Source organism: Filicampus tigris, chromosome 5 (assembly GCF_054856515.1).
Source record: "Filicampus tigris isolate MCC_2025a chromosome 5, RoL_Ftig_1.0, whole genome shotgun sequence".
In the NCBI taxonomy this organism is placed as follows: Eukaryota; Metazoa; Chordata; class Actinopteri; order Syngnathiformes; family Syngnathidae; genus Filicampus; species Filicampus tigris.
In genome coordinates, this window is record NC_141221.1 from 2268751 (window position 1) to 2294116 (window position 25366).

At 41.6% G+C, this 25366-nt stretch overlaps 1 protein-coding gene across 4 annotated transcripts; it reads left to right on the forward strand.

Annotated features, from left to right (window-relative positions):
- Positions 1 to 8765: 8765 nt before the first annotated feature.
- On the forward strand, positions 8766 to 25250 carry aak1a (AP2 associated kinase 1a). 4 transcript variants are annotated; one of them, XM_086032206.1, is made up of 18 exons: positions 8766 to 9605; positions 11774 to 11892; positions 12441 to 12549; positions 12882 to 13024; positions 13111 to 13232; positions 13504 to 13585; positions 13671 to 13803; positions 14154 to 14257; positions 14510 to 14589; positions 14680 to 14843; positions 14982 to 15142; positions 15609 to 15698; positions 16087 to 16271; positions 16505 to 16698; positions 16791 to 16853; positions 19506 to 19667; positions 20448 to 20537; positions 23606 to 25250. In XM_086032206.1, the coding sequence occupies exons 1-18, from the start codon at positions 9446 to 9448 to the stop codon at positions 24355 to 24357; spliced, it is 2913 nt and encodes a 970-aa protein (XP_085888332.1). In that variant the 5' UTR covers positions 8766 to 9445; the 3' UTR covers positions 24358 to 25250. The 4 variants fall into 4 exon arrangements, with proteins under 4 accessions (XP_085888332.1, XP_085888334.1, XP_085888333.1 ...); XM_086032208.1 differs by lacking the exon at positions 20448 to 20537 and having other exon boundaries at positions 9443 to 9605; XM_086032207.1 differs by lacking the exon at positions 15609 to 15698 and having other exon boundaries at positions 9443 to 9605.
- The last annotated feature ends 116 nt before the right edge of the window (positions 25251 to 25366 follow it).

Sequence of the window (25366 nt, forward strand, 5' to 3'; positions counted from 1 at the left end):
TAACTTTAAAATACTGTAACCTGTATATATACTGTACAACAAATGTAACTTTCAATCACTATATGTGCGGCACATTAGACACCTTGTTGTGTGTTACGCATTACACACTTAAGTTACAATAACAATGGATGAAAGAGATTTTGCAGTGCAGTTTCTATATGCTACTATGACTAATCTCTCACCCAAACACACACACACATGCACACACACACACACACACACAATGATAGCAAATGGGAGTTGTGGGAATTTGAGAGCAACAAGAATGATGAGTACAATTATAATCATCAAAGAATCTTTCCCTTGAGACTTAAGGTATATAATCCTGATCACCAAGATAGAGCTTTCTCTGTAAACCTACGGTATATAGCTTTGTATTTATTTGGAATTCCTCGCGGATTTATTTTGACGGTTTTTTTTTTTTTTCGTTTTTTTTTTTTTTTTAAGTCTTGTTGCATTTGCTTGTAAAATGACACAGTGACATTCCAGCCTTGTTCTCAGGACCTCACGCTGGCCTTCACTGGGACGAATGCAAAACAGATACTGTACATTTTGGCCCAACCAAATCATACAGCTAGGCGCAGATATACTTGGACTGCGACATGCATGACGCTGTGGGAGAAGGGCGAACGGCAGGGGTTTTATAATTCAAACATTATTTAAAGCTCATTAGCTGGCTAATTTCCTATTCACATCCACTTACTGACTGGGAGTATCTTGTGAGTGGATTGAATTGTTTACAACTGTTTAAGTGTCAACCAAGACAGCGTTTAGCTGCCAACACAACCACCCTCAGTCACCAGACTACGGAGTGGGGACATATTTAAGATTGCATTATAACGCAATACTTTGCAATGTAATGCGTTGTAATGCAATACTATTGCGTTTTATTGCAAAACATTTGCGTTATATACTGCAATACGTTTTCAGTGTTTATTGCTTTGTTTCACAATAATAATAATTATTGCAAAATAACACATTGTTATTTTAGGAGGAGAACGAAAGACCTCTACTTTTGGGTTGTAGTTTTAAGTGTACGGCGGCGCTGGCATGAGCATGAATGACAGTTTGGAGACATTTTCACGCTCTAGAGACGTCCCAGACGAGGACATACTTCACGTGCAAAGGGATAAGACATGTACTAAATGTTAAATTTGTTAACAAAACAAAATTGCTATCCACCTTTTTCTTACGCCCCATACATACTTATCCTGGATTACACGCGCAAGACAGGCTGGACGTGTTTCTGTCAATTGTCAGTAAAATGGGCGTCATGTGGTTTAATCCATGGTGTTACATGATCTGAACCACTAGAGGGCAGACTATTCCTGTGAGTACAATGTTACAGCGGGGAACGCGCATGAAAAGGGGAAAAAAAAGGACTCTACAGTGTTGTTGCAGGCAGTTAAGTAAGTCGGCTCCGGGGTAACGCAGAAGAGAACAATGGTCTTTCTTTTTAAAACGTCCCAACACAACACGTCCGTCGGTACTTGAGTTAGCGACGGACGAAAACCCACTCCCTGCAGTGGACTTTTTCTTCGTTAGCTGTAATAAATGATATATGATATGATCATTTTGCCGCTGCAACATTTCATCTGAAATGTTAATTGAATCTCCAAGATGAAATGAGATAAATAGTCGTTTAAGGTGTGTATTACATGGGTTAATGTAATTCATGAGACACTGTGAGGACCTTTGACCTTATAACCGTAAAACAAGGTTTGAGCAAGCCTCTGGTGAGAGGCTGAGAGAAATGATTGGAGCTTACGTCACATTAATGGATCTGATCTCACCGTGAGGTTGTTATCAGCATGACATACTGGCACACTGCCACTGTGGCACCAAAGAGCTGTATTCTTCTCTCACTGTAATTGGTATGAATACAGGATGGATTATGCAGCCCTGATTACATTGGCAAATAGCAGAATGAGAAAACTGTATAGGTGCTGTTGTGGTAGTGACACACTACCAGACTAATTCACATAGTAAACAACTTAAATGGCCCAATTTGTAGTTCCAGACTGGGAAAAGTACCATTATGGATTGATAAGCGATTGGATTTTCGTGCTGAAGACCAAGAGTCAAGTTCAAGTTGAGTCAAATTCCTAAATTTAATGAAAGCAAAAAAAGCTAGGCATACCCTGTGCAACTCAAGACCATTTTAAGCCTGATTTTGAGTCGGCAACGGATTTTGATTAGCAGCTCCCAAGTGTCCTATGATGAAATGCATCCATTTTTGACATGTCAAAATGTAGTTGTTCTGACAATATAGCTCAGTTACGACTAGATGTCCCAAACTCTGACCTTCTTCTTCTCTCTAAATGCATGAACGTCTTAAAGTGGAAGTCAACCCAAACATATTTTTTTCCAGAATGTGTTCTATGCAGGCCCAATTCTGATTAAGATTGCATTTGTAAAATATGAGAAATCCACCCGTTTTTAGCTAGCTCAGGGGGTGGCCATTTTGTCACTTCTGTCGACTGAAGATGACATCAAAGTTGCTCAAGGCTCAGATAACGAATGGTGTTAAGAATGGTGTTGTATACAGAATTTGTGAGTGTCTCTTTTGAGTAGTAGCCTTTTGATTACCACTTCTAAATGGAGCTGTGTATGTCTCGCTGTAAGAAACACCATGTCATCTAGAAACAGATAGATCTCAAAGTACAAGTTTTGGACAACAACCATTGTTATCATTTTGAGCCTAAAAACGGTTGTTTGAAAGCAGAGGACATGCATGTATGTTAAGTGTTCAGCATATGCAAATGCGGCTAGGTCATAATAACCAAATAATATTGGTGGAACACAGCTCCTTTGTTCCATCCACGCTGCTCCAAAAAGTATTATTTCTTCTCCATCAGTATTACAGCGCCACTACTTTGATGGGTTTCTCAGGAGATGCTGGCTACCTACGATCCAAAAACATGCATGTTATCTTAAGACTAAACTGTCGTCAGGTGTGAGGAGTGTGAATGGTTGTCTGCAGCAGGCTGACGTGATTGACTTGCAACCAGTCCAGGACGTGCCCTGGGAAAGACTCCAGCTCTCCCATGACTCTAAAAAGGACATGCGGTAGAGAATGCATGATTGAATGAAAAACATTTTTCACTGTTGTGGTGGAAATGTACAATGAATTTAAAGCACAATGTTATCTGTCTTTCTGAAGAAAACAGCCAGAAAACCTGCATGGGAACTTGGATGCTGGAGTCAACTTTAGCCCTAGGCTACAAAATACCAACTACATCCACAAAAACATACTTCAGAAAAATAAACCAGTCCACCGTAAAGTAATGAAAAAGGCTTAGCGGTGGACAAATCAAGGATAAATCTGCTGTTAAAATAGTAACTATATAGTGTGATCAGGACTGTGTAAGAGATGAATTCGGGCAGAAGGCAGGCCACCAATCAAACACAGGGAACCATGTCTCATGCCATGCCCGTGTTTGACAAGTGATCGATGGTTAGAATGAATGGCTGGATGCTACAAATTCCGAGCAACAGAAATGTATCATCACTTGGTCATTTGCATTCTTACTGTATTTCATCTTGAAAGACATTTGGAAAATTGATATTTTAGAGGAAGCTCTAGGCCGGGAAACATTGTTGATACCTGTAAGAATAATAATGTTATATAATGATTCATGTGTTATGATGCTTTTGTCTCACGTTTGTATTATGAAGAATAGAGGTTGGTGATTAGCCTTGTTAGCTAATTATGAAGGATAGAGGTTTGATGATTAGCCTTGTTAGCTTTGTTAGCTAATAATGAAGGATAGAGGTTTGATGATTAGCCTTGTTAGCTTTGTAGGTTAGCTTTAGCTTTGCTCCAGCAAAAAGACAATATTGTGTTGAGTGTCTTCTCTCCTCATTGTGAGCATTGTTTACTAATGTCTCACTTGGTATGAACTTGACAATGCCTATAACAAGCTGCCTTAATGTTTGCTTCCATTCACACCATCTACTGTACCTCTTATCACATTTATCTTTTGTTTGTCAACCTGTTCCCTCAGCCACGCAGAAAGGTGTTGACAGAGCCGCTGTTAGACTAACCTCAAAGTGCAGATATAGAGTAAATGTTAGGACAGTAGGCATGTAGTTACATTCAAACTACTTTAGTACAATTACAGTGACATAAAAATGTAATGGACCCAAATGCAATTACCAAAAAACGGTGACAGGTGCAGGCAAGACAAACACACAAAGGCATTATCTATACAAATAACAGGTGCACAAAAACTTGGAAAGAGTGCAACAGGCAGCAAGCATACACTTATGGAAACGACGGGACAGCATATACACAGTACAATCATTCATGAAAAAAAGAATTAATAGAAAGAGGGAGATGAAATCAAGATCTCACCCAAATTTTAAAAAAATGTCTTAAAGGAACTCTTACATGATTCCTTTTTTGAAGATTGATACCTCATTCCTAAGATCGTGCAATTATGAATATGATCAGTTTACACAAGAGGCAGCCCTTTTTGGAGGCTAGACAGTTCTTGCGATTGCATCCTTTGAAATGGTATTATAGTCAGGTTCTCAAAGTGTAAATATCAAGGTCTGAGGAGCACATCTGAAATAAAGAAGAATGGTGATAGTTTCCCTAACTAGCATCATAATCATAATGTAGGTCCGTACTACAAAAAGTGAAGGTATACTTAAAAGGCATTAGTGTCTGAATTCTGAAGTAAAATGCCAGAAATGTCATGTGATAAGATGCAGTGCAAAAGTATACATATGAAAATGCACACTCGTGTTACACGTGACATTCATTTGCTTCAAAAAAAAAAAAAAGATGCCAGCCTTTGGTTTCTACTTGGGGGAAAAAATGTTCATGTTTTTTTTTAACTTCTTGCATTTCTTCATATTCCAAATATACTTACGAAAAGCTTTTTTCCCAACCCAAAAAATGAAATTATTAAAAAAAAAATCTGTGCTATGCCATTATATTGTGTACAAACATTTATCTTTGTTGAACTTGTTCAGGCTGAGCCAATGGCGAATTTTAGCAGGATCAAAATACTGTAGTCCGGTCAGGGTAAATACCTTTTTCTGAGAGTAATTGAAATGAATTCATAGTATTTTTTGATAACATCTCTTCACAATAACATATCCAGACAGAAATGTGATGCTTATAGGATAGGGTTGTGGGAAGAGTTTGGGGACAGCCCTTTTTTGCTCCAGCCTGACTGCGCAGGTGTACAAAGCGAGGTCTGTGATGCTTTGATGAGTTTGGTGCGGGAGAGTTGGAAGCCCTGACATCTGATTGGTTTCACTTTCAGTTTCTTTTCCGCTCTCCAAGAGCAGTGATTAGTGGTTACTTGCCATCGCCCGAGTGCCATCAGATTTTGCAGGCAGGTGAACTATTTGTCACCATGTCAAACCCTCTGATGGTGAACAATGGGTGGTTTAATCCACAAGCTACTTATGCATCATCTGATGCAGGGCAGCTGCCTGTTATATCACACCTGTGAGAGGTGGTACATCCTCACACCACACACGCACATATTTGTTGCTTGAATGTAGCTGGTGAACACACAGGCACAAAAATACTCCGAAGGTCACAAGGAGAGTGCAGATCTCATGTCTCAGGGTCTGTATGATGTTTTGTCTAAATCATCATTGGCTAAATAGGCAGATTGCGTAGATCTGCCAAAAATTCTAATCGGTTCTTACTTGGCCCAGGCCTTCCCCTCTCCCGAAAGTTTCATGAAGACAGGCTTAGCTTTTATTGCTTTTATTATTTTTCATCACCTTAACACTAAGAATTTCAGATTATGTGGTATATTCGGGAAGGGCATCAAGAATGAAATGAAGAGAAAATGTACTTTTGTTGGCAACTGGCAAGCGATGAGGCATTACAAGGAGCTTGCACGTATCACGGTCAAACTTTAGATCCAAATGGGAAATCTGCTCTCAATTTGGTGCACTGCTGTTTGCAATGAGGGCAGAAGGTGCAGGTCGGTCGCAGGGAAGAAAAGGCCCAAAAAGCATTTGAAATATTTTTAGATACCAAACCAACAGGCACTAGGGTTGTTCTCACTACAGTTTGGGCCCACATATAACCAGCATGATGACGGCTTTTATTGTATTTCTTAAATGGAAAGCTAAATGGCTCTGTAAAAGTATCTCCTAAGGGAGGGGTTTGTAGAGGATGCAATACTTTACCAAATAAGGACTGTATCAAAAGGGTGATGAATACGACAAAGAATCTGTTGCCATTAAGTTTTTGCTATTCATCTTCATTTTGTCTCATTGAAACAGGCAAACTGAAAACATAAGACAAGTTCAGTTGTGAATTTCCATTGTAAAATGTCAGTTCTATTTAGAATAACATTAATCATTAAAAGGATTATTTACAAACAAAGAAGGCTGCAGACCAAATGGCATCGCTAAAAGCAAAGTACTAAGTCAAAACTTGACAATTTTATGATGGTGTGAGCAAACAGGAAAAAAGAGAAATGCATTTTCCCATAGGAGGGGTGTTAGAGAAATGTCTATGGGCGCTTAATTTATGTGTGTTGAATACCACACAGACTCACAAATATTATTTAATATCAAAGAACAGTGAGCTTTGGATTGAACTTTGCCGATAACTGAACTGAGACTCCACACGGTTCGTAGAAACTGCAGTGAATTCATAATAATGACTTTTTTAACCCTGCCTGACTTCCCACATCATCTGCTGCCTGTACATGTAAAATTGTATGGATGATTTTCTTCACAGGTACTACAAAAAAATAGAACCATATGTGTTTATCTTTTGTTAAAGGGGGAAATCAACCCCCCAAAAAATCTTTACAAGAATATGTTCTATGCAGGCCCACTAGTCAAAACATGGCATTCTGATTAATATTGTGTTTGTGGACTATAAGCAGCAAAATCCACCCTTTTTGTCAGTCTCAGGAAGCGGCCATTTTGCCACTTGCTGTCCACTGAAAACATCACAGTTGCTCAGGGACGAGATAACGACCAATCATGGCCCAGCTTCAGAAAACAAGTGAGTCGTGATTGGTCGACCTGAGCCCTGAGCAAATGTGATGTCATTTTCAGTCGACAAAAGTGATAAAATGGTCACCCGCGAGATGGTTAAAAACAGGTGGATTTTGCTTCTTAACTCATATTCCACAAACGCAATATTAATGAGAATGCCATGTCTAGACTAGTAAAGGCTCATAGAATATATTATTGCAAAGAATTTTGGCGGGGTGACTTTATCTTTAATGTTTCAACAGAGAGACAGTAACTTGTAGATTACAGTATGGTTGAAAGTATTATATTGATATTTGTCACTACAGCACTAACAGCATTGTAGCTTAATAGCACAATTATTTACGCAAAGGTGTCGCCATGTTAACATTGAGCATGTACATCACTGTGAAGGTATTAGCTGACTATGCCAAAAAAATTGCAAACGAATAATGTTGTGTTTCAAAGCCTCCCAAAACAGAAAGAAATTAGATGAGCCTGCAGAAAGTTATCTCACAATGCTTTTAAATGTGTTGCAGTTACGGTTATAAACATAAAACACTTGTAAATTAAACATATGGATACAACACAATCAGCAAGTCATTCGTTTAATGAAAAGAGGAGGTTACTAATACACTCGTGAAACATCGTGCGTGTAAACAAAAATATTCATTCAAACGACAGCGAATGGATTCATGTATTTATGGCTAATGCTTTTGAAGTTGCCATTAGTCGGTAAACAGGGACCTCTAGAGGAATAACTTTCATATTACACGTAACAATTTAACAGTGAAAGGCAGTTCAGTACGGTACAATGGAGAACGTGCGATGCGCGTGTCAACGTCAATGTAAGCGTTAGAATACCACTGCTTTAGCTTTATTTATCACATAAGAAACTTTATGATCATTTGTTTGTATCCTTCTTGGTTACATACTACAATCAATTTCTCTATAGAACAACCTGATTTGTTGTCTTTTGATCAGACCTGAAATTTTCGGCTCTTCTCCAGGTGTCAATTGTGTTTTATGTTAATTTATTGGCTTGATTTGTTTATATATATTTTTCATTTATATCTTATATAATATTTATATCTATATTTATTTAATACTTGTGTATTACGGCCTTTTATTGTCTTTATTTATTGTCTACTGTTTGTAAATTGCTTTGTTACTGCTCTAGCTGTTATGAAATGCACTATATAAATAAAATTGTATTGTATATGATCAAGGATGATACAATAACTGTGTTAACTGCTAACGACTACAATTTACATACACCCATGCAGATTAACACCGAGACTCACTGCTCAGCCAATGTTCAAACTTATGTCCTTTTGCTCTTTCATCCGAAATATTCCTTCGAGTGCTTGCGCTTTCATCGATTTATATCACACTTGATAATCACCATAATAAAGAGATACATTATATAAATCCAATCCAGTTATACGCCCCCCCCACCACCACCACAAACGCATTTATTCAGCATAACTAGATAGATGGATAGATAGATAGATAGATAGATTTATAATTATATGTTAATATGTATGATAGTGACTGATTGTGACAGACAGTACATTTACACTTAAAACTTTAAAATAAGAACATTTTGTGAATATGATTTAAATACTGTTGCATATAATCTCCCCAAACTGGACAAAGAAAATACTTATATTATTGATTAAAAATCAGTTTGTGGGTGACTTCCAAAATCGAATTGTTTTATTTTGAAAGGGATGGTTTTACTGTTGTTCCGGTCAGGGGCGGGGCTGGGACAAAAGCTGTCTGACATCGTCGCTAACATTGACCAATCACAGTGAGAGAAATGATACCGACTCATCCAGCCAGCTCCTGTTTGTAGCTCCGTTAGCTTTGTTTAATAAGTTATTTGATAAAGCTCGACGGCGTTATATTGAACTGACAGCTCAAGACACGGTATTTGCTTGCGATACAGAAAGGAGGGAAGCGAATTATTTTAGCGTGATGTGATATCCTAGATTTTGAGGTTTATGCGGGCATGTGTGATAATAAGCCGCTTTGGGTAGGGAGCTACCTGGCTGCCGGTCTATGAAACTGTCATCGCACCTAGCTGGTTAGCTTAGCCGCATAGGTGCGCTAGCGACCGCTCCTCCGGACTGGCAGTGCAGTCATCCAGTTGTCGCTTCTCGGTGTTCAGAGTTGATGACCAGTATTTGACTTCTTGACAATAAAACGCTACTTAAGATTTAAGGTCTGGTACTGCTCTCTATTCGGACCATGCGTTAGCCAGGCAACGCTGTCTTGTATTTTTGGGGATACTTTGAAGTCCGGTCCAATTTGTCAGCTAGCTTTCAGCTAGCTGCTGTCATTCAGTCAAAGACAGCTACCTCATTAGCCACCAGCTCTACCAGGAACTGACTGTTCGTAACTAACGACAGACTTTCTTTGGTGCTTTTATACACTTGGGTGTCGAAATTGTCGCTTTGGAAAACACCTGTAGGGAATGAAGAAATTTTTCGACTCACGCCGGGAGCTGGTGAGCTCGGGGCCTGGTCCGGGTGCCAGCGGAGGCGGCGCTGGTTCCAGCGGCGGAGGCAGCTTCATCGGCCGGGTCTTTACCCTTGGACGACATCAAGTAACCATCGAAGAGATCGTGGCTGAAGGTGAATGAAAAAAAATGTGCTTTCGCTTTGGTTCAGTTGCTGGCACTTAAGTCACATAGCCCCCCGAGGTATTTGATTTAATTTCCAAAGTGGCGAAAATCAGGATTAATTTGCTAATCCCTTGTGCCCCACGGCAGTGTATGTTCTTAGTCAAATGTTGAATTCGTGATTCATTCATTCCTTTTTGGAGGTGGGGGTTAGAGCAGCGGTATAAGAACGTGATAATTCACTCGAGGTAATGAGAAATGTAATGTAATCACGGTTCTTAAACTGTTTTTTTGTTCTTAAATATGTGTGATTTATCAACATTTTTTGTGCGAGGTTAATCTGTTTTTATTCCTCTTTGCATATACATAAGTGTCTTTCTAGTCAATATAATGCGCTACTGAATTTCTAGGTTGCACGTTTTACCTCAAGGCTGGGAGTAACTTGGTACAAAAGTATTATACGGGCTGTGACGTGCTGAGTCATTGGTAATTGTAAGCATAAACATTGGGCTCTTCGTTTTCATGCTTGCACAATCATGCTTGTGGTTTTTCTGCATAGCAGTCCATATAGTTAAAATAATATTGTTGACTCTTAGTGATGATTATGACATTCATTTCTGAAGATAATGTCCTGATGTTTGACTAAACAGTTAAACAGGGTTTGTTTGTGTTTTCCATTATCCCAATGAGAGTCAGCTTCATTGTGTTAGCCAAGAGGGCTTGTTACTGAATAATAGATTTAAAAAGACTGATTAATTTATCAGTGTTCTGGCAGGACTCCAGCTGTCTGGCCACTTTATGAATGGTGTGGTCATCTGGCCGCAAACCGTAATACAAAGATAAACCCAAATAATGTCATCAAACCTGCAGCTGCTAGAATTAACTCTGACGCAATTAACGAAAAAATGGAGGATAGTAAAATAACAGTTCTACTTTTTGGTTCTTCACCAGATCACATTTTCTGTTCATGATTTATTGGGAGGAATTTGACACTGACAGCTGTTAAAGGCCTGTTTATACATGCAGTTGTAGTGCGCTGCCTTTAGCTTTATAGACTATTTTAGCAGTATGCATGCAAAGATTATGCAGTGAGACTTGCTTGCTTTACATGTTGAAATAGTAGTATTTTTCCTTTTTCTTTTTTTTTCTTTTTGACAATTTGTCTCTCTTTGGACACACCGTGTGTTGCTTATGTCTTATGATGGTTTGCACAACACAGGGCTCCAATGATTTACTCCCTCATCTGTGAAGCAAAATCATCCACTCAGCTCAAATTCTGTAAAGAAAACACTCGAGGCCCCAAGCTCATCTTTCTTCAGTCGACAGGACAATGCCGCTTGTATCTTGTTTCATCATCACAGTGTAACCTTGCGGTAAAGTAGTTGTAAAGATGTGGAACATACTATAAAGCCATTTCCGTCACGCCGATGACAAATGGGACCAAATATTGCCCTTTTCATGGCTATGCCCAAAGGGTGCATTTGCGTTTTGTGAGCATTTTGTTGTGGACGTATGCATAAGCCAATGGAGAATAATCCTGACAGTTGGTTACGTCATTGGGCAGTGGCTATTTGTAGCTGTACTTAGTTATTCTTTTGGCACTGTCTCCCGTCTGAGAGAGTAGACCACAGTGAAATGGTGCTCAAGAAGCCTGCTAATCCTTCTAATTTCTTACAGCCATCTCAGATTAGACAGCCGGTCTTAAAATGTCTCAACTCTCAGAGAACACACACGCAAGATGTGGATCTTGGTCTCATGCAGATAACAGAATTATCAAAGATTATATCCTTTTTTTTTTTTCTGCAACAAAATAATAGTAGAAAAAGAGATGAAGAGGGATGAAACGGTATGACATTTTAGAGACCAAAATGATCATTTATCGGTACTTTTACAGTATTACAAGATGTTTCTTTGAGTCTTAATACAATAAATGCACTTTACCAAGGCTTGCTGATCCATCGTTCTCATGTTGTGACTTGTAAATAAGTCTGCAAAAATAGCAGTAAATCGCTTGCGATTTAATTAATAGCGCTTGTGAACAGTCATAGAATTACGTTTACCGTTAGATGAATACTTAACAATGAAAAACATTCATTGTTGCTTAATATGGTCCAAATGTGCTGTGATCTACCCATCTGTGGTGAACAGTATTTGATCTCCCATCATTCCATTTCTTTGCAGGAGGTTTTGCCATTGTTTTTTTGGTGCGAACGAATCAGGGTCAACGGTGTGCTCTAAAGCGGATGTATGTTAACAATGAGCATGATTTACAAATCTGCAAACTGGAGATACAGATTATGGTGAGTAAAAAAACAAAAAATAAGCACAAATGTAAGACTGTCTTTTTCTTTGGCTGTCCATAAAGTCGCAGTATAGCTGTGTTCTCACTTATTGTATTTTTAACTTTTTCGTTACAGCATGTGCTCAATAAAAAGACCAGATGTACGTCATGGCAATTTAGAACAAAGCTCAGTGGAGAACAATAAAATGATCTGTATAAACGCACATTGGAGAACAATAAAATGATTTACAGGCAGTAATGGGGAGAGGTGTAGTTAGTGGTCATGTGTTTCGTAAATTCTTGTAAACATGTTATATTGGCAATTTGTCATTCAAGCAGAATTACGGTAATGCCGTTTCCAGGACACACTGCTCAAATGTTAGTAAAAAAATAAACAGTTCTTGCAATCACACAGTTTGTGTTTGACTGGCAGCGTGTGCTATTCATTTTCCAGAATCTTTACAGATAAAGCAAGACATATAAACGTGGATGTATTTCTCTCAATATCTTAACGTTGTAAAGGTAACTGTTTTTTCACTGTTTCCCTGTCTGTGTTTATTGATATAGCGGGACCTCGTAGGCCACAAAAACATAGTTGGCTTCCTGGATTCCAGCATAGCTGCAGTAGGAGCTGGTGATGTGTGGGAGGTCCTAATCTTAATGGACTTCTGTCGAGGTAAATTTGCCTATCGTGTTTGTTCTGTCGCTGTTATATAAAAATATTTAATTTTTTTTTTTTTTTGTCGCTGCCAAGTGATAAAATTTGGGAGGTGAAATTGTGGTTGGAAAATTTCCCAACTTCACAATAAAAGAGGATTTACCCTACTAGGGGCCAATTTAGTAACAAAAACAAATGGAGTCACCATTTCAGTACTGGTTTTAGCCTGAAATAGCATATAAAATAAAGAAATGAACAATTTGGTTTCATAGGAAGATATAACCTCATCTTAAGGCACTGTGTTACCTTGGCACTAGCTGTTGTTTCAGCAAATGACATTTATTTTGTAGGTGGACAGGTGGTCAACCTGATGAACCAGCGCTTACAGACCGGCTTCACGGAGGCAGAGGTGCTGCAGGTCTTTTGTGATACGTGTGAAGCTGTTGCTCGTCTACACCAGTGCAAGACTCCAATCATTCATAGAGACCTCAAGGCAAGCTAAAAGATTCAAAAGTTAACTTGTATGGCGTTTTTGTGTAATAGCATTGGAATGAATTGATTTTTGTCCTCCCTGTGTAGGTGGAAAATATTCTTCTGCACGACCAGGGACATTATGTGCTGTGTGACTTTGGAAGTGCTACAAACCACTTCCAAAACCCACAGGCAGAAGGTGTACCTGTTGTTGAGGAGGAAATCAAAAAGTTGGTTTTCTATGCCCTTTGCCTTTACACTTGCTGTGAATTGTGTAGATCAGGGGTGCCCAACTCTGGTCCTCAAGAGCACCTATCCATCCTATTTTAGATGTCTCCCCCCCCCAACACCTGATTCAAATGATCAACTCATCAGCAAGCTCTGAGAAGCCTGATAATGATCCTCCTATAACAGGCTGGATAGGTGCTCTCGAGGACCCGACTTTGGAGCCCCACGTGTAAATGTATTTAGAAAATGATATGTGTGTGTGTGTGGCACCAGGTACACCACTTTATCATACCGCGCTCCGGAGATGGTCAACCTCTATGGTGGTAAAGTCATCACAACAAAGGCAGATATATGGGTGAGGTGTTTGGATCTCATGATATCAGTTATAAGTGTAAACAGCAGAGCGACATTAATTTGTGCTTTTGCAATTGTGTGCACAGGCTATGGGATGTCTTCTCTATAAACTATGCTACTTCACGCTTCCTTTTGGGGAGAGCCAAGTTGCTATCTGTGATGGCAGTTTCACTATTCCCGACAATTCACGCTACTCCCACGATATGCACTGTCTCATCAGTAAGCAGCATTCGTCTTACTCTACCTCTTACCTCTACTGTCTTACCCTAGTTGTTCTGTATGCCGTATTGAGTTTCAGTATGTATAAATTCTGTCTCTGTCTATTGCCTACAATAACATACCTTATACTTAGTTAATGTATAGTGTATATACATAGTACATGCAATAGCAATAGCCACTGTAATCACTTGCAAAGGCTGAAAAGTCCTTGGTGTATCCAAGCAATACCTATTCAGGTCAAACTGAACGTCCAAAACCTTAAAAATATGTATGTGTGCAGTTGCTGTACAAGTGTGAAGTGGAGTATCTATGTTACTGAAAGCTGAAAATTCCCTGTGTGGATTTTTCAGGATATATACTGGAACCCGACCCCGACAAGAGGCCAGACATCTATCAAGTATCTTACTTTGCCTTTAAACTGAATGGACGAGAGTGCCCTGTTCCAAATTTACATGTAAGTTCAGAGTGACTGAAATAAATGAGATTCTGACTTGGACCACCACTTCCTTTATGTCAGCACATTGTGGTTCCCAGACTAATAAAAACTGCTGACTGTTTTATATTGCTTCACATTTTATGTTGGATACCGAAAGACACTAGAAAAGTTCTTTGGTGTTGTGCAGTTTTGACTTGATCTATTGTACAATATTGTAGCCATCTTTTGTTCTGAGTGCACTGATTAGACACTGATTTCTCCTCCATTTAGAATTCATCCATTCCTGCAAAACTTCCTGAGCCTATCAAAGCCAGTGAAGCAGTGGTCAAAAAAAGTCAAACCAAAGCCAGGTGAGAGACGAGCCAGAGCGTTCTTCATGTTTTCCCCATTAAAAATGAATTTCTACATTACAATGCACTTTTCTCCTTCCCTCGCTTCAGGATCACAGACCCCATTCCAACCACTGAAACCTCAATAGCACCTCGACAAAGGCCTAAGGCTGGCCAGACGCAACCACAGCCTATATCAGGCATTCTTCCCATACAAGCAGGTCTGACCCCACGCAAGCGGCCCAATGTTGCTGCTGCAGCGCCCCAGGCCATAGGTACTAGCTCTTTGATCCCTCTACACATCACAGTAAAAACTCTGGCCTGTTTTTATTTGGGGATAAGTAAACTTCCAACATTAGACTAATCGTAGCGATCTATGGTTGATTCAAAGAATGTGTTGTTTCTTTCTGCAGGTGCCCTCCAGACTCCTCAACAGGCTCCTGCTGCGACGCAGGCTTCCGTGCGGCCAATGCAGACCACCACCATTCAGCCTCAGGTCACGCCGCAACCTCAGCAGCTCCTCGTGAAACAGCAGCAGCCTTCCGCTTTCTCACACCTACAGAATAGCCAGCAGGTAGGCATCCCAGCGAGAGAACCCGAAAGGAACTGCAGTCAGGCTGTATTGTACGATTAAAAGCTTTGGTGTCCATCAAAATAAAAGCACTCGTAATTCTTCACTTTTGAACAATAGTTCACGTTTCCACTGAATTTCAAGCAGTAGTCTACAGTATTAATGACATCATATCTATTAAGACATGAGAACTGAAAACACAATCCCACAGTTTCTTGGGAAGAACAGTTGACCATCTTGGCCTCTGCCCCATGCCTGTTGACATCTGCGGGTAGAAGTATCGAAAGTATTCTATGAGCACATATAAATTGAAGGACAAATACTGTATGTGGTCCGTATTCCTGTGTGGGATCATCTGGACTGGCACAAGAGTTTAGACCACCAAGTCCAGCATACCGTCACTGTGACACCCACTGTGCTGCAGTGCAAAGCTAAGCCTGATTTTCCTGCTCTCACACTGCACCGGCAGCAGCAGCATGAGGTCCAGGAAAGCCCAGCTCTCCGTCTGGTCCCCATCCCCGAGTGCTCCGTCATTGGGCCAGCTGCTGACCCAGATGTGGTAACTTCCTGCTAATAATGCTGTCTGCTGCTGATTTGATTGAACATGGCAGTTAATCGCCCTTTCTTCCTTTATTGCTCTCTCTATCGAAAATCAGCGCACTTACTCTGATTGGCCTCTAAAATGGACAATCTTTGGTCCGTCATGTCTAATTTCAACCATCTCAGTCTTCTTTCAAGGGTTGTCTCAGCGTTCATTATCTGTTGTTTGGCTTTCAGTGGCAGGAGGTGTCAGACGGATGTGATCTTTCATGGTCTTTATTTTTTCTGATTCCTGATTCACTCATCCTTGATTATTCGATTGTGGGAATTCGTTTATTTGTTTACCATTGTGTGGATATTTGTCACGCTCACATCCCTTATTGTGTCCCCCAACCACCCACACACAGGCAAATGGAAAGGGGCACAAAGTCGGCTCCCTCACGCCCCCATCGTCACCGAAGATGGCGGCCAAGAGCGGTCATAGACGCATCCTGAGCGACGTCACTCACAGTGCCATCTTCGGGGTCCCCATCAGCAAGTCCACCCAGCTACTGCAGGCAGCCGCAGCTGAGGCCAGCCTCAACAAGTCCAAGTGAGCAGAATGAGCTCCCCTCAGTCATGTGAGGAGTGACTTATCCTTTCATGGCAGCGCAATAGAAAGTCCTTTCAGTTGACACGACCACGACGGAGTGAAAGCCAACCTTTTACATCCGACAGAGTCTTGCCGAAGAATCGCTGTGTTCTCACATTTTGTTCGCGCACACAAATCAGTCCAAAGTAATAACGAGCGTGGTGAAATCCAACCGCTTTCTTCCCGATCCGTAGATCAGCCAGCACGACTCCTTCTGGCTCCCCATGCTCGTCCCAGCAGACTGTATATCACCCAGCTGATGCGGACACCCACTCTGCCCATCTTAAAACCAACACTCAGCCCAGTTGGAACCCCTTTGGTGACGATAACTTCTCAAAGCTAACTGCTGAGGAGCTGCTTAACAAAGACTTTGCAAAACTAGCTGAAAGTAAGTGCAATATTGTACGTACTCTACGTTAACACACAGACAAGCGCGAGAGAGTTGTTAAGTACAAAAAAATATTTTTGGGTGGAGCACAGCTGCTGCACCAGAGGAGAAGTCCAGGGGTGACTGTCTGATTCACGGGCTCAATTCATTTGGAGGTAAGAGTTTGTTTGACTCTTGTTTTTTCATCCATTTACCTCTTTTTGTCCACTGTTTAAGCTTGAAATGAAAGGTCTTGTAATATTCGGGGCGCAGAATCATTTCTTGTACTTTAAGGAAGTTTGCCAACATCAAAATTGCAACTGCTGGTTTCAGAAGCCAACCTTTGTTGACATATGTTAGCAGCCGCACAGTGGCTCCTTGTCAGTTGCCATGAATAGAGTCTCTGGTCTACAGCTAGAACGAATCTCGTTTGCAGATCCGCGCTTTTACGCTCGCTCAGTACAGCAAAAACAAACACGCCTTTGTTAATTGGATTTCCTTACTGCTGGAGGACTGTGTTCACAAACCAGTGAGCCTAGGAAGTCAATCACTCAGTCTTTTATGTCCACTTTTTCCTTCAGTTCTATTGGAAACAAACGCCTCTATTCTCTTTCGTGTAGTGCTCTCTATTTAAATGTTTTTTTTTTGGTTTTTTTTGTAGTGATATTGACGCTATAGCATAACCAGGGTGCGTTTTTTTATCTCGAGTGAAGCTGTCTGAGAGGCATGTGATGTGTTGGATCAAAGCAATTTGTTTTTTGCTGCGGTCAAACAATTGACACTGAATATAATACATTTACATCTCTCTAACAGTGTCAGTCAAAACAGATGTTTATTATCTTTGCAACGACGTGTAGTGGATCTAATCCGATGTGTGCAATGTACCAAATGTTGGGGCCAAGCTGCGCAGCAATGTTTTTTGTTCGATCAACCCTATTTTATTTCATTGCGTTTCTCACTAACTCTGATGTTAGCTTTAGCTTTTCAACAATGCTCTTTCCTTTAGAGAAGGGGGTAAAGGGCCACATCTGCTGTGCCATTTTCTGAGCCAACACATTCTTTCTCTAAGAATCCCCCCCCCCACCACCACCAATTTTTACCATTGTGGTTTCCCGTAAGTATGGGCTGCTATGAGTGCTGTGAGAGTATTGTTTTATGCATGGGACACATTTAACTATACTATACCTGTAATCAGATCAAGTTGTTTCTATTAAGAGTTGAGGCTACGTGTGCTTTGGGAAGCTGTGGTGTTGTCCGCTCAGCTGACTGGAATGAATTGTCAGGTTCAGCAGGGGCCCTCTCTGCTCGGTGTTGTTTGTTCAGCTGAACGCTTTTACTGATGAACTTTCAGGGTTGGCTTTGCCCGCTTGGTCTCATACCATTGGCAAAAGTCTTGACCGGGAGTGTGTTGCTGCATTCACCGGAATTACGTTACTAACACATTAGACGGGGTCATGAAGCCTTTGATAAATACAGAAGGCATGTATTGGAATGAAATACCACCAACTCTGTTTTTGGTCAGATGGAACACTGCTTCTGCTTGAACCGCTAACATTGCTTGAATGTCTACATTTACTGTTTCGTATTTGACCTATTTGTAAACTCCTACTGTTGCCCTTGTCTGTCCCTTGTCATGTCCCTCAATCGTCTCTCTCCATCACTTGGACCAGTGTTTCCCAACCTTTATTGAACCAGGGCACATATTTCACATGGGGGAAAAAATCTCACGGCACACCGCTTTAATTATTTGTTGTTGTTAATGAATAATTTTTCGTCCAAATAAGCGATATTGGATAAATTCCCACGGCACACTAATGTGCCACGGCACACTGGTTGGGAAATCGCTGACTTGGACAACTTGATTGATCATGGGCAGAAGTCTTGGGAAGCCTTTCTTCTGCACCTTGACCTATTAACCCTGGCTGAGCCTCTGAGCACAAATGCTTGTACCGGCGCCATCCATGTTTTTCTTCCCTGCCTAACTAAAAAATAGTTTCCACGTTGCATCTATTTTTGTTGCCTTTCCGTTATCCGCGAAGATGCCTTAGCAAAGGAAACGCTATTGTTCTCCTGTCCTGCATTCACCTGTTGCGTTTTGTAGCAAAGACAGAGGTTTGTGCGCGCGCGTGCGTGTGTAGATTCACTGATTCCTGGGTTGGTTGCCGCCTCAATCTCAGCAGCACTTGGGCTAGTCAGAGCTCACCCATGCCAGCTTAGCGTTGTGGGTCTCAGTATAGGAGAGTCGTCAGCATAGAATGTTGTTATATTTCACTTCTTTGTTATGGTCACACTTTGATTGTGTTCCTTGGATTGGAAGTACTAATGCAATACAGTATAACCTCTCAGATCAATTTGTTTCAGCAGGCTGCCCATAGGATTTGGAAAATGGAACTTGAATTCACCGCTTTTAGGGTCAAATTGTTGTCATTTTAAAACTTGTATTGACGTGTAGCTAATGTTTATGAAGTGTCATTCCTAAAATTCGTATTAGTCACTTTAACATTACGAAGACATCCACATTTTTTTTCACATCAACTCACGTTCTGACATTAACTGTTAACGTAGGTATTAATAGGAGTTCACCAGTGTTACGTAAAATAGCAAAATGTGAAGTGGAATGCAGTGAAAAGGCGGCCACAACCATTTTTGTCTTAGGAAAGTACTACTTTGAGAACTGTTCAGACAGCTAAACCATTTTCAACACTAACAAATGCATGCTAGATTCGATTGTCACCCTTGTCCAATGCATTCTGCTGCTCAAACTTTTCACCACACTCTTATACTTTGAGCCCTTCTCATTATGAGTTTGCATTCTTGTTGTGACTCAGACTCTTTAACTGGGAAGGACCCTCTGCTGGGCTGCCATCTTCTATCTCATACTCCTCCTCATGGAAACCAGACTGTTTCTGCTCCTTCCTCCTATCGCCCCTCTGCTTCTCTTGGCTCTTCAGCCTGCCTGGAGGAGCTGCAGCCTGCCCAGACAGCAGCTGGTAAGCCCTTCCACATTTGCAGCACTTCTTGGTCAGCTTTTGTATCTGTAAAAACAAAATAATGTTTTATTGTACTCATTCTAACCTAACACACGAGATTGATAACTAAAGCTGATGCATCAAGACACATCCAAACAACAATCTGTATCAATCGTTGCTTCTCCCCCTTTTCATGCGGGAATCAAAAAATGGAAAAGTGACATTTGATTAGTCGCCACAATTAGCCAGGACCATGACCGCGATGCAGCAGAAAAAAAAAACCCTGCTTGAAGCGTTACTGTAATCGGCGTCATCATTACGTATGACACAGAAAATGTGCTTCCACCGCTCTTTGTCTGTCCAACTCTTTATTAATGTAAATTATTAATCATTCCGTAAAGACACCCAATTAAATATTAAAATCAAATTCATTCCTCTGGCCGTTTTTTTCCATTATGTGATTTTGGTAGGACCTTCGAATTGAAATATCAAAAATCTGTTATTGTTTTTTTTGGAGGGAGTGTAGATTGAAAAGCAAATACCATAATAATGAAGTCACTTTTTGATTTGCATTTATTTTTAAATATAAATAGAAAGAACAAATGATAGACCGATTGACACAGTCTCTTTCACATACTGTATGAAAGAACCCAAAGCCACCTTGCAATTCCATATTTATATCCTGCCCAATTTTTTTTAATTTCCCTGCCCTTCCTTTTATTCATCGCCTTGTGCTACGGTGGAATTAACTGCTTTCCCCTCACATCTGCCTTTCCTTCACGTCCTCTACTTTCGCCGCAGACTCTTCTTTCCTCATGTCTCAAGGAGAGAAAGGGAATAATGACGAGTTTGACCCTATTCCCGTGCTCATCTCCAAAACCTCAAACCAAGGTAAGAAGAACAGAATCCTGAGATGAGCACCCGCACCTACTGTCAGCCGGACCGATTCTGAGCCCCTCTCCCCAAACAAGCCCCCTTCCTCTCTGACTTGTGATGTGGAAAATCTTGCCAGTCAAGCTCTCACATTAGAACATGTGATACTCCACCCTGCAGGGGTTGGCTTCTGTCGTTATTATCTTGAAAGTCCCCCCCCCCTCCCCATAGACTGTTAGACTGGTGCTCCCTTACTCACGCCTGTGTTGATGCAGCCATATTAATTTAAGATTATCCCAGCTCACTCTCTGCTTCTTTCTCTTTTCCTGCCCCCGTTCATGCACCCCTCTGCTCTGACCATCCCCCATCCTCATCCACTCTCCATATTTCTTTTCTTCATCCAATCTCGTTTCATATGACCTATTGTTTGGCTCGCCATCTCCCTCGCCTCTCCCATGTACATTTCTGCGTCTCGTCTCTCTCTCTCTTTCTTTCTCTGACATGTTTCAGGTGGTCACTCGCGCAACAACAGTGGCAGTTCAGAATCCAGCCTGCCCAACTTGACTCGCTCCCTTCTACTGGTGGACCAACTCATCGACCTCTAGAGGGTTGGGAGAGGTCAAAGGGGCACTGTGCAACCCTTACGTTGGGCCAGGGGAGGAGGGTTAGAGATGTGGATGACGTAGCATCTTACGAAATGAAAGAGAGGACTCGGCTTAGATCTGTTCACCATAACCCTGATAGGCTGTTTTCATAAAGCTCTGCTAACATTCCCATCAATGCTTAAGCATATCTTCTGCCACTAACATGGCTACACCATGGCCTTCCTCATGCTTTTCCCCCATAATCGCTCATTTAACGTGCAGCCATGGTGGTCTACTTTCATTTCATGAGAAACCGCTCTATGACAGCTGCTTTGCCCTTTACCCTTTGTGTGTGTGTGTGTTGGTTGAGGGTTGAAGCTTTATTTGGAACCACTCTACCAAAAAAGAATGACAAGGTTTCACACAATTTTTCTCAAAACGCGCACAATAACTGGGAAAACATGCACCCGGATTGACCTGTTGAGTTTATTTTTAGAGCAATGATGGCAAAATGTCTTTCCTGGCAGGTTTTGCAAATGGCTTTTGGGTTGTTGCGCGGTTGCTTTCATACACTGGCTTGTCAACATACACACATAGTAAGCAGAGCTGGGCATCGTCTCTCCGTCTATAACTTTTGGGCGGTATTTCCGGCCGACCCCCGTCGGTCCCGGTCCGTCCCCCGTCGGCGACGGCCAATTGGCGTCGAGAACATAATTTTCACGTCACACGTAGGCGCTGCTCAAACATACACGCTGCTAAATAAAGAAGAAGATCAAATCAAAATAACAGACACGCACAGCGTGGTGTTTGGTGAAATAAAAACAAAATGGGGCACATGTCATTGTATCTGTGGGACCGATTGGTAGGTATACAACACTTTTTTTTTTTTTTCCTTTGTTTGGCTGCGTGTCAGGAGTGGGGCACCTGCATGCGACGTGGTACCGCTGTTGTCGACGCCGTTTGGCTGACTCGGACCGACCGGGCGGGTCTGAAATATATACGGGAACTCAGACGGACTAAAGTATAGACGAATACCCAGCTCTGATAATAAGTGAAAAATTCCCCCCAATTCCATTGAAGCTGGGAAGTTGGATGAAATAAAAACAAAACGATGATTTGCAAATCCTTTTCAATCTCGATTGAATTGAATACAAAGACAAGAAATGAAATCAGTTTGTTAGGTCAGTGGTCAACAGATTAGAGGATCTCCCTGCTAAAAAAAAATAATAAAATCAAACAAAAAAAACAGCAGGCTTGCCTTGAATTTCTGTTCAAGTTCATCCAAAAAAATGTATGGTGGGGTTGAGTCTCCTACACCAAACTCAACCAAGCATGCATTTATGGATTGACCCTATTTTATGCACTGAGTTATCAGGGAACAGAAGGGACATTCCCCTTGCAAAGTTGGAAGCATACAAGATGCCTCACAGCTGAATTTGAAAACTGGCCCGTGCAGTCAGCTGTGGCTTACAATGCCAGCCAAATTCAGGCCCTCCTTTCCCCTCCCACATGCAAAAAAAAATATAAAAGACAAACATACGTACCTGCAATTGAGTGTCTATTCTTAAGACGTAAAAATACAACAATAGGGAAGGCAAAGTGGAAGAATAACAAAGTCATAATACTGTCATGATGTGCATTTGTTTTAAATTACTGTCAAGTCATATCCTTGTCAAACTAAAAAGAAAGACACCTCTGCTCTCAGTGAAAATGTTGACGTGTGATGACTCAGTAGTGCTCTAGAGCGAATGTATAAATGTGAGATATGTAAATTGTAAAGGGACATAAAGGTTTGTGTATAAATGCTAAGATGTTGACCTTTTCCCTTGTCTTTTTTCTCTATTGTATCACATTGCTTAAAGACATCACAGTGGATCAATGTCTCAAATCCTCCTTTTGTTTTGTTTTTATTTTTAAGGACGCACAAAAGCATCTATTTGATGGATTAAATGGACATTAGCTCCAAATTATAGTGACCACTAGTAGTAACGTTGTTGTCCGTCATAGACACAGTGTGTCACTTTTGGCACAGACACTGAAGCGTATTTGTCTCAAGAGTACTTGAAGGCAAAAATAGCGCTTGCGTAATCGTGTGGTTTCAGTCGTGGGGAAGATAAATAACAAATCAGGTAGCTTTTCCCTCTTAACTCCCTGGCGAGAGCCGCCTTTTAACAGCCGCTGTCGACGCTGCCGAGGTAAGACTGACCCGTGTGTTCCTCTGTGCTCGTCTTGTCGAACTGCGCCCGCCTCTGCTGCCAAGGCCCCGCTCCTTGTTTCCACTGACTCCCTTGCTCACATCCATTTGAAATGTGGAGAGCAAGTTATGGAAACAAGGCTGATCCATGTTGTGATGATGAATGTTGCAGAGTGTGCGTTATTGTGTCATGATGCTTCCTCGCGTAGTGCTTATCCTATGTACGTGTGACCTCAAGTTTGATTGTCAGTCAATATAAATGGAATGATGGATAAAGTTTGTTTCTCCTTTTCTGCTGTCCGATACAGATGTGCAGCTGGACAGGAATGGCTACTCGGCGCTCGGCCAAGAAGGGCGCGACGGCGAAACTGTTGGAGAGTCTGCGGCAAATGACGGATGTGTTCACTCCAGTGATGAAGACCAGGAAAAAGAAACCTGTCGCAAAGAGCAGGAGGATTTCGGGGATGCCACCGAAGGGCGCACTTCGGCCCTCGACCCGAGCGGCTCCAGACCGCTGCTGCTCGACTCCGAGGAGGACGAAGAACACGGAACTCAGCCGGGCCTCCGCTCGACACCAGCGTCCTGTGTGGCATCATCTGCCATGACCTTCCATCCACCTGCGACCGCCACCGTTGACCAGAATCATTCCCTGCTTGATCCCGAGCCAGCTAGTGCAGACGTCTTCTCAAAAGCTCCTTTCCGCCTCACGCAGCAAGAAGCGGGCGACGTTTTTGCCAACGCGCCGTTTCCGAGCGGCCCGTTGGCAGCCCAGCAGCAGCTGGACGTGTTCTCCCAGGCGCCGTTTGCGAAAAGGAAGGAGGCCGCACCACCTCACTACCCTCACGGGGCAGCTGTGATCCCCGAACAAGGCGTGCTGGGACAGATTGCACCGCATCCGTTCCGCCCGCAAGCGTTAGCCAAATATTCCCGCCACTTTGAGGGAACGGTGACCCCGCAGCACGAGGGCCCTTTTAATGTGAACAATCAAATTGGTGTACACGCTGTCGACCCTTTTGTCTGTGCACCATTTCACGTCAAAGCCCCACAAGAAAAGCCCTGACGACACACGCGCCGCAGCTGGACTGCAGCCCTGCGCCAAACTTCTTAAGCAACATGATGCAAGTCTTTTACTTTGAAACAACCGCTTCAAAGTTTTAGGGGTGATGAAGCAAAGACTTGCATTGGGGGATATGGCGGCTCGAGCAAAGGAAAGCACGCACACGCGCATGCGATGGATGCAAACCGCAACCTTTTCCTGAACCGCCCAAGTATTTTTGTGCCTAAACCTGAGCAGACATTAGCAGCACTGACACGTATGAAATGCTTATGTTTGAAAATGAAAGCTGTTCACATTGGCACAATAACAGCAACTACTCTACATAATTGTCATTTAGGGTTGTTAGACCGTATGGGACCGCTGCTTCGTGGAAAACCAAAATGTCCATTTTTGTTACGTACGTTTACATTCCTTTTCCCCCCAATCACAGATTATTCTTTAAACGGTGCAAGTGTCTTGCAATTACCATTTATGTCAGCAGAGTTGTTGCTTTAATCATCTCAAATTAGGTCTCGCTGGAATTTCTGAACTTCCTTTTCCTGTTCTTGGCCCTTTTGGTACGGCCTTCTACAAAAAGACAGCAGGGTGGTCAAGCATGTGTTTTCTTGCCTACCTCACATTTGCCTCGTTTGTCTTTTTCTATGTTTGAATATACAAGCTGATCATGTTTGGCTGCATCTTTTGTATCTTTCCAGTTTCAAGCCACCGACCCATCTCCGCTGAAAACGGAAAATACTGTATGAGTCATTGCATGTGTTATAATTAAGGACTTTAGTGCGTACATGTAGGAATAGACTCCATTGTATGTACTATTATTCAAACATTGGACACTATTCAATACATTTGATTTGTACATTAAGCGATTGTTGCTCCAAATAAAACCTACTGCAAGTGTAGTTTATTGCACATTCAACACCAAGTAAAATATCTGCGATACTGTATACATTATGCACAACAACTCCCATTCACCATCACTGTAGGCGACTATCAGAAAAGCAATTTTTTGGACAGG